The sequence below is a fragment of the Mercenaria mercenaria genome, chromosome 13 (genome assembly GCF_021730395.1).
Source record: "Mercenaria mercenaria strain notata chromosome 13, MADL_Memer_1, whole genome shotgun sequence".
NCBI classification, from domain to species: domain Eukaryota; kingdom Metazoa; phylum Mollusca; class Bivalvia; order Venerida; family Veneridae; genus Mercenaria; species Mercenaria mercenaria.
The window spans coordinates 59,248,736-59,264,946 of NC_069373.1; the positions used below are offsets into that span (position 1 = coordinate 59,248,736).

General features: G+C 34.3%; 2 protein-coding genes across 3 annotated transcripts in view; both read right to left on the reverse strand.

Moving 5' to 3' along the window:
• Nucleotides 1-263: 263 nt before the first annotated feature.
• Nucleotides 264-11,532, reverse strand: LOC128547767 (protein FAM133-like). Its single transcript, XM_053520929.1, has 3 exons — nt 11,480-11,532; nt 9,751-10,060; nt 264-1,497 (listed from the first exon to the last, which is right to left on the reverse strand). The coding sequence occupies exons 1-3, from the start codon at nt 11,530-11,532 to the stop codon at nt 997-999; spliced, it is 864 nt and encodes a 287-aa protein (XP_053376904.1). The 3' UTR covers nt 264-996.
• A 778-nt stretch (nt 11,533-12,310) lies between these two features.
• Nucleotides 12,311-16,211, reverse strand: part of LOC128547960 (uncharacterized) — a 35,179-nt gene continuing 31,278 nt past the window's right edge. Inside the window, exons 20-25 of one of the 2 annotated variants that reach the window (XM_053521961.1) lie at nt 15,978-16,052; nt 15,355-15,440; nt 14,702-14,918; nt 14,274-14,427; nt 13,737-13,860; nt 12,311-13,519 (exon numbers count right to left, since the gene is read on the reverse strand). In XM_053521961.1, coding sequence (XP_053377936.1) covers nt 13,447-13,519; nt 13,737-13,860; nt 14,274-14,427; nt 14,702-14,918; nt 15,355-15,440; nt 15,978-16,052 — 729 coding nt within the window. In that variant the 3' untranslated portion in view covers nt 12,311-13,446. The remainder of the gene's footprint in view (nt 13,520-13,736; nt 13,861-14,273; nt 14,428-14,701; nt 14,919-15,354; nt 15,441-15,977; nt 16,053-16,211) is intronic. The other variant, XM_053521962.1, reaches the window with a different exon arrangement.

Genomic DNA, 16,211 nt, shown 5'->3' on the forward strand with positions numbered 1-16,211 from the left:
ACATAAGAAAGGAGAAACTTGATTTCCATTGTTTACAAAAATGAAATGCAATTTGTCCATATATTCAAAATGTATAAGAAATAAGGAAACTTTTATTATACTTTAATTAAAAAGCTGTTAAATTAGTCTTCAAAGTGTTCAGATGTTATCATGTGTTTTATACTGAAAAACATCTCTAGTGCTAAATCAGCGTTAAACCAACAAATTGAATTAAAACAAACAAATATGCCTTTCATTTTTGAATTAACGATTGTGTGTCTTGTTTTTGTCGAAAATATTATTTATTTTTTGCATGCTAGACTGGATTTTCCTGCGTTTTTGATTCTACTGGAACAAAACTCGTCTTACACCCCTAGGTGCAAAGTGGCTGTCGTATTGTAAATAAAAAATGAATGCGTAAATGTACACGCTATTGTAATATGAAAAGCTTTTTTTACCACTAGATGAAAATGCGGATGAAAAAATCTGACTCTCAGGAAACCGTTTTAGAATTTACTCAGCAGAGCCACGTTACTGCCTGAACAGTTACCATCAAGCCAGACATTTCCATCCGCACCTTCAACCGGTGAAATAATATTTTTTTGATATACAATCTTAGATTGAACTTTTGTTCTTTCATAAAAATGCTGTTAGTCACAAACTACATATTGTTTCTTCACACAAAAAGTATTATAAGACATGGTGGAACTAACGGTTGTTAGAATAACAGGTAAAACAGGTCGGTACTGCTGTTAAAAGTTCACAAATGTTCATAGATAGACAACATTACAAAGTATTAGTTATGTGAATGGTATGGTTTAATTACAAAGCAATGTATTTACCTTCGTGAACCTGAATGGTAAACAAATTATATTAGGTTAAACGCTGTTTTAATATACTGATGTTTCATTCTTTACTTAAATAAACTCTTTACAATGTATTACGGTTTGTAGCTGCGTAGATTGTATAAATGCATATCTTTAAATAATGTATAGAATCATGTAGGATTCTAAAGCCCTAGTGTAATCTTGAAAACACAAACACTTTTAAAATTAACCACAGGGTGTTAAGATTCACTTGCAAGATAAAATATTCAACCTTCATTTTTATTATAAATTTTGCTTTACCTCGACGACCAGCCTCTGAACCGCCTTTTACCGGTTTTGCTTCTCCGTATCCTATTACATTGCCATCCGCGTCTCTTATCCTCTTCTTCTGGACATGTGTGCGGGTTCCACCCTCACTGACCACGCTGAAGATACTCACATCAGAATCCTCGCCGTCATCGTCATCCTCACCGTCCATGCCGCCGTCGCTGTTGTCGGCTTTAGCATCTATGTCTGATTGCCCGCTTCTGTACGATTCGCTGCGACTGTATGTTCCATCTGCGTGACGTTTCTTGCGTCGCACATGTCGCGTTCCACCAGCACTAACAACACTGTAATAACTATGCGCGCTGTCCGAGCCGTGTTCTCGATCCCGACGGCGCCGCCGACGTCTGGCCTCACCATCTTCATCCTTCAGCCCAAATAGTTACAAATTATTAACAATATGTTGGATAGAATTATCTGTAGACCTAATTGAAACGAGTATTTCTGATACTTTTATGATACATAAATATAAGATTTGATCAGCTAGATGAAAACTGGATAATTTAACGAATGTTTTTTTTCTGATGTCATGCTTTCTGTACACTTAATTATGACAAAAGAAATATGCTTCTTCCTTTAATATATTTTAAACCAACTTTATAAATCAAAATATGTTTGTTTATACTTACGGATATTTAAAAACATGTTACTAATAATGTTACAGTGTCAGTTGTTTTTTTTTTGCGTGTCACAAAGAAATAAAATACAGTAAATAAAACATCTAACGTCCATCAATATTTTGGACACATCGTTATATTACTTGTATTTTATATCTGGTATTTCTCACACATTTCAAAAATATATATATTGTTTATTACTAATCAATCTTTCTTCAAAATTATGTTATACAATGATATCATGTGATGATTTTACGATATTAAGCCATTTTTTGTTTTTAAAAGACTAAGAAATATAACTTAATGTTCTGTTTCTATTAAACGAGCAAACATCACTTATAAGGATACAAAGATATAGGTTCTGAATTATAACTGATAATTAAAACATTTGATATATACCAGTATAGAGAAATCATAACATTGTAATGATAATATACCCGCCTTATAGCGAAATTCTAAACATTTATGCGTAATCTAGTTGTCTTCGCAAAACGATTAACGTCCTAGGATTTTAACAAAATGATATCACAGGAAGTTTTGATTTTGTTCACATGACATTTAAAGAAATCCAAGACATTTTTGTACATTTTGTGACTATTTTTAAAATTTGGATTGAAGACCTTAAATTAGATGGTTTCATATCAGGGCTCGATTTTTTGAAGTTTTTTTTTCATGACGAAAGTTATTGAAGGGTATTTATTTACATAGGTACCTATGGATATTTCTCTTTTGTCATATTATTTTGTAGCAGAGCTAGTGACGTAGTTTTTGCGCATGCGTATATGTGTCAAGAAGGATGGCGTGTAATTGCAACATAGAGGTGCCAAAGTATAATTTTATTGAGAGAATCAATAGATGTTATCATAAAGTGTTGGTATGTAATATGATCGTTTATTTGATTTATGTATTTTCCATTTATAAAAGTAATTAAATATCTGAAACATTTTGATTGGTTGTTGAACGGTCACGTGGAATTGGATTATGCGCATGCTCCAGTAGGGTGTCTACTGGAAAACTCGCCATTTTATTTATCTAGTTTTTTTGTGAAAGTGAAAGGAAATGGAAAACATTGTTTGAAATGGAGTAGGTACGTATATATATATATATATATATATATATATATATATATATATATATATATATATATATATATATATATATATATATATATATGGAACGTTATGTATATGTTATGTTTTATGATTTTGTTGATATCTTGAAGGTAGGGTTTTTGTAAGGCTTGATGTTTATATAACGATACAAAGAGCTATAAAAATAAATAGATTGGCAACTTGAAAGGCATATAGAGCAAATCTCGCCAGCCTCCCGTGACAAAAAAACGAGATCTCGTTACCGGAAGTGGCGCTTTCTCCACGCGCCATTTTGTATGCGAAAGCAATTATTCATCGGTAAAATAATTATCACCGTATGACCACGCTTCTTTCGATGGCAAAAAAAACCCTGTTCTTCGTGTCTTAAGACCATTTCTCATTAAACTAATTTTGTTTTAGAAGCTAACATGTATTTTAAATGTAGTTTTAAAGGTACAAATTGTAACTCCATGCTCGCCGATGTTTGTTTTTAGTAAGATAACGCCGAATCACGCTCTGACACGAGCTCACGCGAGATTACAGCCAGTTGCCATTCTGTGTATTTTATACTTCTTTGAACGATAGGACATAGCCGTGGACATGTGCATGTGTTTATCATCATGATAACACTTTATGGCAGGGAATTTTACATCTTTTATGAATGTTAATAAAAGAAATGTTGTGGCAGTTATGTGTTATTAAATAAGGATAAGAGTATTATTTTTAGTCATTTGCAGTAGGGAAGGTTGGTGATAAGGTGTGAAGTAGATATTGACCTACTTTATGTTGTTTATATTTATGTACCACGTGATATGTAGCGGCCAATCAGAGACTTTTTTTCTTGTGGGCATCTGCGTAAATGATGTAATTTGCGTCAGAAGTTTTACAGAGGCTTTGTGTTTACGAAGCATTTTCTGGTCTCATTGGCCCCACAGGTGTCAGTAACGTACCTAGGATACTGTATGGGTCCATGAGCCATATGACCTTAAATTTACTACAATTATAATGTTTTCTTAGGAAAAAAAAGACAAAAAGCTATTTTGAAAAAAAATTTGCTCCTGTGACAATGAGCCATGAGAAAGGTGATCAAGAATAGTTTGACATGTGCATTGCTTCCAGGTCCGTACTTTATTTTCAAAACAATATTTCCTTATCAATGGTTGGCCGCCCTTTCGGCAAAAGATTAATCTTTCAGAAAAACTTTACTTCAAAACCCAGTTCCAAACCGTTTACGCATCACGAGCGAGCAACGGCATACGAAACGATAGTGATTTCTCCACCCGAATAAATCCCACACATTTTTCGCACCGAAGCCTGTTATGTAACTGTAAATTATGTGTGAACAGATATAGAACAAATTGGATAAATTGATAGTGTTTGGATTTTAGTGTATATTTCACTGACCAGGTAAAATTTCAACATAATTCCCTAAGACTTTGTTCTTCATTGTCTGCTTTACAATGGGCTGTAATTATTTTTTTACATGACTGAATATATACCGAGTTTGACTGCATGTAAAATTGCAAATTTTGTCATTTTTGCCAGAGAAAAATATCAAATAAAGGCATAATACAGGTAGTGAAAATTATGCAAATCCTTTTACATGAATATTTTCAAATACATATTTACAACATTATTGTGGCATAATTATTGATATTATAGTTACCACTTAGCCATTGTTTATTTTTTTAGAAAATGTGCATGGAAAAAGTTGAGTAAAAGGGCGGCACTTTAATCACGCACCAAGAAGCAGCTGATTGGGCGAGCTGTGTGAAGGTTTTTACGTAATTAGCATATTACTGTTATACCACAAGAAATAGTCCTATAGACTGCTCCCCTGCGAACTTTGAAAAAGTACGACAGGTAACCACCAGCGACTTCTGTAGCCTGATTGGCTGATGGGATTTTGATAAACAAATATGGCGGCGACTGCGAGGTAAGCTTCCGTGAATTTTTATTTTCTGACGTAATGTAGGTTTGTTCAAATCAATACAGGCAGTTACAAGTCCCATTTCATTTCAATGTTATAGATTTGCTGTTCTTCATTGTTTGTTTAATGTTAAGTAGACGAAGGTCTTAAAAATACGCGTAAATAATGGCATACTGCCAATTCGTCCCCAGTCAACTCGCTCTTGCTTTGACAGTTCGTCCCAAAATAATTGATTTAATCATTTAATTAATAATCTAAGTTCAAGTGTAACGCCTCATAGATATTTGTTTTTCATACAAATGTATAGATTCTTAAAAAAACAAATGGAAAGAGGCATGTTTGATGGTAGCTTTCCCAATTACCAGTCTAAATTTACTAAATTATAACATACCCAGACCGGTAGACATAAGGGTCAAGGGATCCGGTTACCGCATCTGTTTGTTTATAAATATGATACATATTTTTAATTTTGACACTTATAGATTGACAACAACAACTAAATTCACTTTCATTTGAGCTGCACCGTGAGATTGAGAAGACCAAAATATATTCATAATCATAGCTTCTATGCCATCTAAACAGCTGATCACATGTATTTTATCTGACTGGGGGTATTTTATTGTATTTTATTTGACAGGGGTAGCCGAATTCAGAGATCTATGTATAGATCTAACCAAAATAGTGATTTTGCAGCCGGCATGAATCCATGCTGTTCTCTGACGGTTTCTCTGATTGTAAGAGGCGTTGAATGCGAACAGCATGATCCTGACCAGACTGTACGGATGCTGGTCACAAACACACTATGTTGGTTTTCTCATGGCGCGGTTCATTTTGCTATTTTTACATGTACAGACTACCAAGTGTTGCTAATTTATCAGCACATATCACAACAGTTAATGATGTATTAAATTTTGTTCCGTTGAAATATTTACAATATATTTACAAGTGTCACCGTCACATATATAATATATAGGTTGCCGTTTTGTATATGTCTTTTCAGTTATCATCTGTTGTTGCAGATTTGGGAACTAATTGCACTTTTATATTCTATATAAATGGAAGTGTTAGGATGCTCTAAAATGTCTGTTTTGCTATGGGGTTACTTCTTGTAGTGTAAGGAAACACGCTTATTTCAGTAAGAGTTCTAGGTTCAAATCCTAGCAGGAAGCCCTGGCATACAGATAAAAATTGTATTAACTATTTACTTATTTCTGTAGAATGTAATAATTTATTCATTATAAGCCTAAATATTGGCAGCTTGAATTTTCTTTGTTTGTATTTTTGTCATGTCTGTGTTGGCAGAAATGGGGGAAAAGCATCTATATCAGAGCACTGCGAACAAACAATATTTTTTATAATTTTTATTATTAAAAAATAAAAAACATTTTATTTTCCCTTTGTAAGTCGTTTTGGTTTTATTTTATATGCACTGCAGGCAAAGTAATTTTTGAGCTGGGTAAAGTTGAGCGTATTTAGCTGAAATTACCCATCTCCACTTATTTGAAAAATCTGTATTGTTTCACCCAACGTGATCTTAGATTCTTATATGCAATCGGTAGAGTTTGTACTAGCTCGGTTCTAATCATTCACTTACTGCTGCTGCCATTTAGAATTAAGTCGAGCGCATATGTGATTGACTACACTCCCCATTACAGGAGGAGCATGTTCTTGGCTTGTGGCCTCAACACTAGTGTTGCACGAATCGCGTTTAATTGGTGGTAGTGTTAAAATTCCTCTCGGCTCTCCCCGAATCGAACGCACCCCTGGTTTGTTGCTGACACAGAAGTTGAGGGAATTGATAGGTTATTATGGGAAATATATGGTAGAGGCGTTTGCAATATCAAAATAATTATATTTTTCACTGGGCTCATGATGGAATTAAAATTTTAGCATCTTATTACCTTTGTTGATGACCAAAGGTGGTATTTTAACCTCCCTTTGCAACTATGGCATTGTTGTAAAGTTCCCATTTTGAGAAAAAGTTGAGCTTGGGCCTGGATAAAACATGTCATTTAGCAAAATTTAAATACAACATAACATTCTCAAGTTTCCACCTACATTAGATTATACGGGAAAACATGTAAACAACTGCATTTTGATACATTTTTTTTGTTATATTTATAGCTCGTACGTGCGCTTTTAATTCCTAAGCAGTGTGGCGGGGTTTTGGGGGAGGGGGTTAAAATCACAATGGGCATTTAGATAAGTGTTGGTTGAACAGAATTTTATCAGCTCTAAATCCAATTTTAGTTATTTATTTAATTTGTTTATTAACAATTGAATGCTGTAATATCCTTATTGTCGAGCCCACTTGCGGAAGCGAAGACATAGTTGTCCAAATGGCTTTTCGGTGTATGTGCGTGCGTCAGTGCGTGCATCTGTGCGTGCGTCCGTTCGGATTTGTTTGTCCGGACCATCACTTTGACATGCACGGAGCAATCTTGTTTATATTTGGCATGAATGTAACCCTCAGTTAGACGGAGTGTCATGCGCAAACCCCAGGTTCCTATCTCAAAGTTCAAGGTCACACTTAGAGGTCAAAGGTCAAATTCAATAATGACTTTGTCCGGAGCATTTCTTCTTCATGCATGGAGGGGTTTTGATGAAACTTGGCACAATTGTTCACCATCATGAGACGGAGTGTCCTGCGCAAGAATCGGGTCCCTAGGTCTAAGATCAAGGACATGCATTTCTTCTTCATGCAAGGAGGGATTTTGATGTAACTTGGCACAAATGTTCACTACCATGAGACAGAGTGTCATGCGCAAGAACCAGGTCCTTAGGTCTAAGGTCAAGGTCACACTTAGAGGTCAAAGGTCAGATACAAGAATGACATTGTCCGGAGCATTTCTTTTTCATGCATAGAGGGATTTTGATGTAACTTGGCACAATTGTTCACCATCATGAGACGGAGTGTCATACGCAAAAACCTAGAATAACTTCCCTTTGTTGTTACTGTAAATAGCTTATATTGTAACATTTTCATTACTGGTCATAGGGAAAAATCAAGACCACTTTTCTGTAGTACAACATGCATGTTACATCCAATTTTGAGATGTATTTTGACCTATCTCTACTGGTAAGAATTTTTGTGTGGACAGATTTTTTTTTTTAACTACATCCCTTTGTTGTTACTACAAATGACCTATATTGTAACTTTTTGCAATCTTTTTTTATTTGGCATAAATGTTTGCCTCAATGAGACAGAGTGTCGTGTGCAACTCCCAGTCCTTTTGACAGCTGACGGGCTCGACATGTTGCCCGTGGTCATCTAGTATTTATGTGCTGTCCTGGTTCTCTTTGCTGTTTGTTTTATGCGGAGGCTATATTGTATTACTGAAATGAAAAATACGGTACTGCAGATTGCCCAACAGAACATATACTAAAATGTTGTGAGTGTAGGAAGTTATAGCCTGGAATGTGCCAGATATCCAGTAGTTATTTAGGGGCTTTTATGTCTAGAAATATATGAACTTTGTTAAAAAATAACCAAAAGTCCACTCTGAGGAATATTTTCCCCAAATTAAATTTTGCTGAGGGCGCTTGCATCACATTTTGTGGTTTAGCATAATGTTGCCTATTGCTTGTCTAGAATTAGGTTGGTAATTATTGATTAGATGATGGTTTGAAGTTCAGCAACCTGTTATGAATTTTATTAAGTTAGCAATTTGTGCTGCGTGTATTATGGCGTTATGTAAATTAAAGTTTAAGGGCTGTTCATTTGTTGAGAATGTATTTCACTGGAAAATTGTTTAAGCTTTTTTTTCATGTGTCTTCATACAGTGCGCATTAGGTGTTTCAACAGCATTATTACCAGTTTCATTTTTCTTACTTCAGCACATGTATGGCTACATGCATGCGGTTGTTTGGGTTTGAATGCTGATTTTTTTTGTTTTACCTATATGTAGTGATGTAAATGGTTTCTCTGTCTCTGGTGGCATTGCTTACTTTTACAGTTGTAAGGTGCCGATGTGAAGTGAGGTGGCTGCATGTAGTTCCACATACTGGGACAGAGTGCAGCATTGTAAATTGATTATTCGAGATGTCTGAATGTTTGTTTACATGTATTATTTTTTTAGTGGCTATGGTCAATAATTTGATCTTGTATCTGTGATTGTGTTCCTGGTCATTGTATGGAAATTTTGATGTTTTTTTTTTTTTTTGCGAATTGAATTTTATTTCCAATGAGCTTGGCCTTCACTAGTGCAGTGGTTTCTATAATTCAGCAGCCTTTATAGATTTAGCAATAAACAATCATGTTCATTAATGGCAGTGCTGTTGTGCTGAGTATACCTAAAAAAACCATATCTTCTCTTTTTGGTATCCCTAAATTCAGGGCTAAAGATTTGCTCTTGTCCAAGTGTATATTTATAACGCAATCGTCAATATATAACATATGGGTTATAACTTTCTTGTTATAATAAAATCTGTAGGAAGAAAACTTAAACAAAAGCAATTGTAATTAATATAAATGTCATAAACCAACTATTGCCAAAATATCAAGTGGGTTGAATAATAGTGGCATAACAAGTTTTGTTGACTACAGAAGATAAAAAAATCTCAACTTTCTACATTTATTTCAATATACATCTGTGTATAGAGTGAATTTTGATATGAGTGAGAAAGGAGAAAAAAATGACATAGTATCAAAGAAATAGCCATGTTACAAGAACGCAGTCGCCAGATTATGGATAAACCCCAGAGCAGTGTGTGTATGGCCGAGTACCAGATTGACATTTATACAAAAATATAGACAAAATTAAACAAGGGCAATACAAACAAATAAAGCAACACACAGGGACACCGCCTTGAAACGGTCACTGGCAAAACACCTCTTGGGAATTTAAACTTGGTTATTGGTTGCACCTGCTATCACTCTTAACCTCAAGCTTATTCCAAAATCTTAAGATAGTGTCACCTCAAGGTTACGAGTCACAATTAGCATGTTCCTTTGATTGGCGTAGCTATAAAAGTTATCATACCTGACTGCTGTGATACGAATGCTCATCGCTGTAAGTTCCATCGTCGCGTTTTCGTCTTCGTTTCACGTGACGTGTGCCTCCATCACTTACAAAGCTTCTGTAACTGTATTCGCTGTCACTGTCTGGGTTTCGTTTACCTTTCTTATAATTTTCTTTCTGTTCTTTGGACATTTTTGACTTTTTCTCCTTTTCCATTGCTTTCTTTAAAGCTTTTGCAGCTTTGGCAGCTTTGGACAAACTTCCTCGTTTGCCTTTCAAATTTTTCTTCCCTCTAACAAATAAGTAAAATGAGTTTATTTTGTTTCTGCCTCTTTATTATTACATGTGCTTATGTGGCCCGTTTATCATTCGTTAGAAGTAGCCACATTCACAGAAAATGGATTTCTTGGAGCATTTTTAAAGTACGATAATTGTTGAATACATCTTCATCAAACCCCTAGCAAACAAAAAGCATGCAAGGGCAACTGCACTAAAATTAAGTAATGAAATATAAACATGGTTTAGAATATATAGAAAACACAAAAAAATAGATTCATTCTTGGATCTAAATTAGAAAAATCAACACTCACACTTTATTTAAACTATTTTTTAAACTTTAAATTCCATGGTATTTAGTCTAGCGAAATGCTCTCTGTTTCTAATATAATCCGTAGCATCGTTCCCTCACTTAAAAGACAAAACAGTTTTTTAAAGCAGCAGTGTAGGTTTTCACGTCTGACTGGCTCGATCTCATTTATGCTGACACCGTTGCTAAGGCATCGGAAACGTAGAATATGCCATGAAAATAAGCAATCTTGTGTAAAGTTATCCAGCTAGCAACATCACTTAGTCATAATACAAGAGATCAAAATAAAGACACACTGTGGCGTACTACAACATCTGTTTCTTTTGATATGTTGATCAAACCAATAAGGTAATATCTGTGTTGTGAAATATCCACAGCATGTCAATTTATTACAGAAGATTTAACAGTTTTATTTTTAAGCAAATACGGTCATGGAAATATCACGTCAGCCATTCAAAGGTACGATAGGAAATAGGTAAATTTAATTCTATGAGAAGATTTATTATACATTTATTATTCTCCAATGTGTTGGGTCTCTAAACGCCAGAATTTCACCAAAACTGACATTTCCCTTAGATTACTGCTATAAAAACTTGCTTGAAGTCCAACAACTTTCAGATAGGTCAAGCAGATAGTTAAGCTCAAGACCATATGTATTCATTGCCGATTTCCCTTGGTATACAATCATGCTTTGAGAAATCAGGGTAGCAGAAAACATATCTCATCTTATCTACATTGTAGCAAGCTTTTCTTATCCAAAAATGATTATGCAACATCACGATCATGCCATATGTCTTACAAGATGAAGAACATTTCCACACATTTTACAGAAATCATAACTGTTGATCTATCTTTTTACAGAGACTACCAAAAGCTCAATTACACTGTTCTACTAGTTGCATACAAAAGTGCTGCCTTAAATAGAAAATTGCAGTAAATGTGTCGTATTGTTGCCTATGCTTTTATTAATACGGGTAAGTTTCTAGTATTCGTCTCCAAACAGGACTTTATATTAAAGTGTTAATCACGCCAGTTTGAAGAAAGAATGTGTTACAGCCAGTGTCTGAGTGGAGCAAAAATATTGGTCTAGTAACACAAAACGTACACGGTGCAGAGGGAAAATGTTTTCAGTCAACACCATCATAGTATTACAGTAAACGTTACTCAACTCCTACAGGCGATCTTGCCAATACTCCAAAGTTAAGTTGCCTTATCATTATACACACGGGTAAAGAAAATGACTGGTATGACCAATTTTGTTAAAATAAAAACAAAATTCTGTGTAAAGTAATTATCATGTGACCTAATGTTTGTTTGAGTCTGAATCCATTCATGTTTAGCTTACCTACCGAGAGGGAGTTAAAGGGAAAATGTTAACAACAATATTTAGGGTAAGGAACACACTATACTAACTTTTGAGGTCCAGGTTCTGAAACGAAAACCACTCATTTATTTAAGCATTACTTTATATCAACATTATACATAACATTACTCGCAGACTAAATAGCAAATGATGCGAGTATTATTTCTAGCAAGGTTTTAGCTGATAGCTAGACAGACCGGTAACCAGTTTTAAGTACATGCCTCCTGTTACAGAGAAACAGTGGATTTCATAATAGGGTACGATGGTAAATCTTCAATTTACCTGTGTAGGCGCCTTTCATGACACGTTTTATGAGTGTATCAAAAGAAATCTGTATCATCCAATTACAAAACTTCAAAACCATTGTATTAACTAGATTTATCATGTGTGAAAGAAATGCCCTTTGTAGATATGAACAGGAGCACGAGTTTTACGTGCGCATGCTTGATATGGGCATCTGTATAAGCTTAAAATTCCCACATTGAAAACATTGTTAACACAGTAATACTTACTGTTAATCTAAAAATCTACAAACAAGTCACAGCAAAAGGGCTAAACCAACAAAATTGACTTATGTATGTCACTTGGTACAGAATGCACTAAAGCATAAAGACTAGTGATTGGAGCTGGTCCCTATGCAAGTAAAGTGAACGCATGTTTTTTCTTCATATACTTTATTCACACAAGATATGCAGTGTCAACTAACGCAAATATATACAAACAAAAGGTAGTCTAGAATTCTATACAACTGTTGGCACATACTGGATAAAAATACATATCTAATGTGTAAACTGACAGGCACAAAAAACTCATATACTCATTTTGGACAAAGGGTCAGTATATCAATATTGTACAATTATACATAAGCAAGCTCCGACCAAACTATAGAAACTCCTGGACATGAATCAGCACCAAATACACGCACTCCATATAATAGCAGCCTTGTCTCTTAACGTCTTTGATACATCATGTTTAAAATCCACTGCCATGAAATTTCTTTGATAACAACTATTTTTGTAATAACACTGAATGTTATATGAAAATAGCAATGTTCCCACAAATACTCGCATTTACACATATCATTACAATATAATCGTAACGTTTTAGTCACTCTAAGAGAAAAGTTCGAATTGGAACTTAGTAATTAAATAATGAAAAATTGAGAAGGTGACCAAAACATGGTTTTGCAACTTAGTTTAGAAAACAAAATCTTTCCTCATCCAGTAAATTAAATAAGGCGATTGGTACTAGTATCCGATTATATTTTGAAAGTTTAATGCATGAAACAATGTTTCTAAAAATACCACCATGCGTATATATAAGAGGAATTCTAATTATACTTCGTTTTTAACCCTTAGCACGCTAAATTTCTAAAATGGACTGGTCCATCATTCAATTTGGGCAGTACCACTTATCATTCAAGGGGGTGTTCACTGAAAATTTATTGACTGAATAGCGAACAGTGCAGACCATGATCAGACTGCACGGATGTGCAGGCTGATCTTGGTCTGCACTGGTCGCAAAGGCAGAACCACTTGCCGCCAGCAGGCTAAAGGTTAAGCTTTAAGAAGGTATTGGGTTGTCAGGAAACGTTTATAGGATGTTTATTAAAGTCAATTAAACAGATATTATCAACTAAAAACAGAGATATGTGAAGGGAAACAAATTATGAAAGACAGTTTTATGGCCACCATCTAACTGATGTGAACATCATGCAGCACGGCTGTAAGATGAATAGTAGACTTGGTCTCTCTACATATAGTTAGGGTCAAGACCAAATCATTGGTGGAGGACTATCTGATTTTATTTCTATTGGTTTCTCTTCTATCAGTTTTGGTAATCTGCAGAAAAATAACAAAAAGCATCACGTATACTCAATTTGAAATAATAGACAAAATATAATGAAATTTTATAACTGATTCAAAAATATTCGAGTGTAAAATAAAACATTTGTCTTTGTTATCTGTTATCTTTAACTATACAAAATAACTAGAAACTAAAATAAAAGCAATTCTTATCTTGCAGAACAAAACGACCCTATTAATGAAAATAACTTACGTGGCAACTTTTTCTAGAAGTTTTCTTTTCTCATCCTTCAAGTCCTGCGGGTTAATCTTTCCATCGAGTAAATCCTGGGCCTGACCGCGTAGTTGGAATACTGAATCTCTTTTTAAATGATTACCTACAAGTCATAAGCCCCATGTTAGTCTTCAGTGACAAGAATCACTATTGAAATTAGTTCTAACAAACGTTTTATATATAAGACGTTAAATGCAATATATATATTTAATTAATAAAGTAATAAATTCTAGAATATGAACAGTGTTTATTTGAACATATATACTGCCACTTTTGCTAGCGACAGCAGTCCGTATTTCTTTTATTTTATCCAACTGACATCTAGTTCGGATGTAAAACATTAATTCTACATATAGTCTGACGTAAAATGTGGTCATACTCATCATCAGACATATCAAGCGGATTTATAACATAAATTCCACATAAAGTCTTACGTAGTATGTAACTCATCATCAGATATATCAAGTGGATTTATAACATAAATTCCACATAATTATAGCCTTATGTAAAGCTTACCGAGTGGATTCATATCCCTTTGTCTATGACCTCCAGATGGTTTGCGTAGCATGTGGTCATACTTATCATCAGCCATATCCAAGGGATTTGTTACAATATTCTCATGCATTGACAAAAATAATGGCACGTAGCACAGGTAATCCAGAAAAGAAATCTAGATAAAATGAGGAAAAATAAAGTTATTTCATTCGAAATTGCAGTAAGAAAATGTACTGTCTGCATTGCCAAATAAAGTAGGAATTTATAAACTGAATGCTTGATTCTTAAACTATCTTATGTTTTCGATAAATGCGAGTTAATGAACCTTATTGCTACAATGACTGCTTAAAGTTAACATTAGCTGCTGTATTTCTTGCAGAAGGAAAACATTTGACAATGTCACTGACTCATTTATTTGAAAGATGATTTTAAAAATGAAATGAACTGACCTCCAGGAAAGCATTTGGCTGTAATCTATCCATTATAAAATTTTGTTGCTTCCAGTTTAGACCTCCTGCGATTAATTCAATTCGCAGTGATTCACACTTAATAAAATTGGCATCTCTATCCGACTCTGAATTGCAGTAAAACATGGCTCTGTACAGGTCCATTTTCCTCTGAATATCCAAGAGATCACTTACTTCTAATAAATATTTGCTAAGCGGACTGTAAAAAAGAGATATTCACATAGTATATGTAACTGAATATCCTTCAATATCATGAGATAAAAAAAAACTATAGAAAATTTAAATATCTCATATTCGAGATGGTACTTAATATGCACGTATATGCATTTTGATAGTGTACTTTACTACGTTTTCAACGTTACGTTAAAAGTTTAACATCACGCTCGTTGTTTATATTTGTATGTTGAATATCCTGATAAAGGTGTTCGCCCAACGTCGAAGTGATAAAATTCTACTGACGATACTTATATGTCTTGCTTTTTGAAATAACGACCATATCTCCAAAACTATTGAAACAATCTATATTACATTTTGAATGTGTCTTGGTTTTGGGGTCAATTGATTCTTTTAAAGGATTTTGATTTTTTATGCTAAGTGTTGCAAAGTTCGATATTTAGATTACCACAACTACTTACTCCATTTTTGTTACTCGCTCACAAAGTGCTGAAATGACTGCAAACATTCTAAATGTCACCTGCGAGGCATCATCTATTTTGAGTACCTGTATGATAATATGTAAATAAATATCAAAATGTATACTTGCATCATTAGTAACACGATTACTGTATAATTCAGCAAGTTATATACAAACCAAACCTTTACACTATATAGTACGCATTTTCAATCTAAATTTGTAAGACGAACAATATTATGTCTTAAAGTATTATTAGTATTTCAAAAAAAAAGACAGCTATTGTCTTTATGCAGCGAAAAGGTATTTTAGCAACTTCCAAACACATTTCAATATAAATTTTTACGGATAAATGTTATTAGTTATCTGTCAACTTCTAGATATAAACAGGGAGATTGATATGTGAGCCGCGCCATGAGAAAACCAACATAGTGGCTTTGCGACCAGCATGGATCCAGACCAGCCTGCGCATCCGCGCAGTCTGGTCAGGATCCATGTTGTTCGCTAACAGTTTCTCTAATTCCAATAGGATGCGCAGCCTGGTCTAGATCCATGCTGGTCGCAAAGCCACTATTTTGGTTTTCTCATAGCACGTCTCATGTAATTAACAAACGTCAGAAATGTTACCTTAAATACGTATTCAAACTGCTTAGGTGTCATTTGTTGGACACTTGGTACTCCTTCAAGCGCTGTCTTCGTTTCCTTAAATAAAAATTATAGTAACTTGCAGAAGTTTTATCGTAATATGTGTGCTGTATAAATTATTTTCCATTCGTATTCAATTTAAAGTGACTAACCCACACATTTAAGGCGAAAAATAATTTCTATCAAAAGTCCATAAAATGTGAGCACTCTGAAAAT

Bases quoted from the DNA above. Each gene is read 5' to 3' on its own strand.
- LOC128547767 (XM_053520929.1), bottom strand. From the start codon at position 11,532: ATGATAAGGCAACTTAACTTTGGAGTATTGGCAAGATCGCCTGTAGGA. The intron at 10,061-11,479 runs GTAACGTTTACT...GTAATAATAAAG, and splicing joins AGATCGCCTGTAGGAGTTGA to AGGCAGAAACAAAATAAACT. The intron at 1,498-9,750 runs GTATGATAACTT...TTTGGGCTGAAG, and splicing joins ATTCGTATCACAGCAGTCAG to GATGAAGATGGTGAGGCCAG.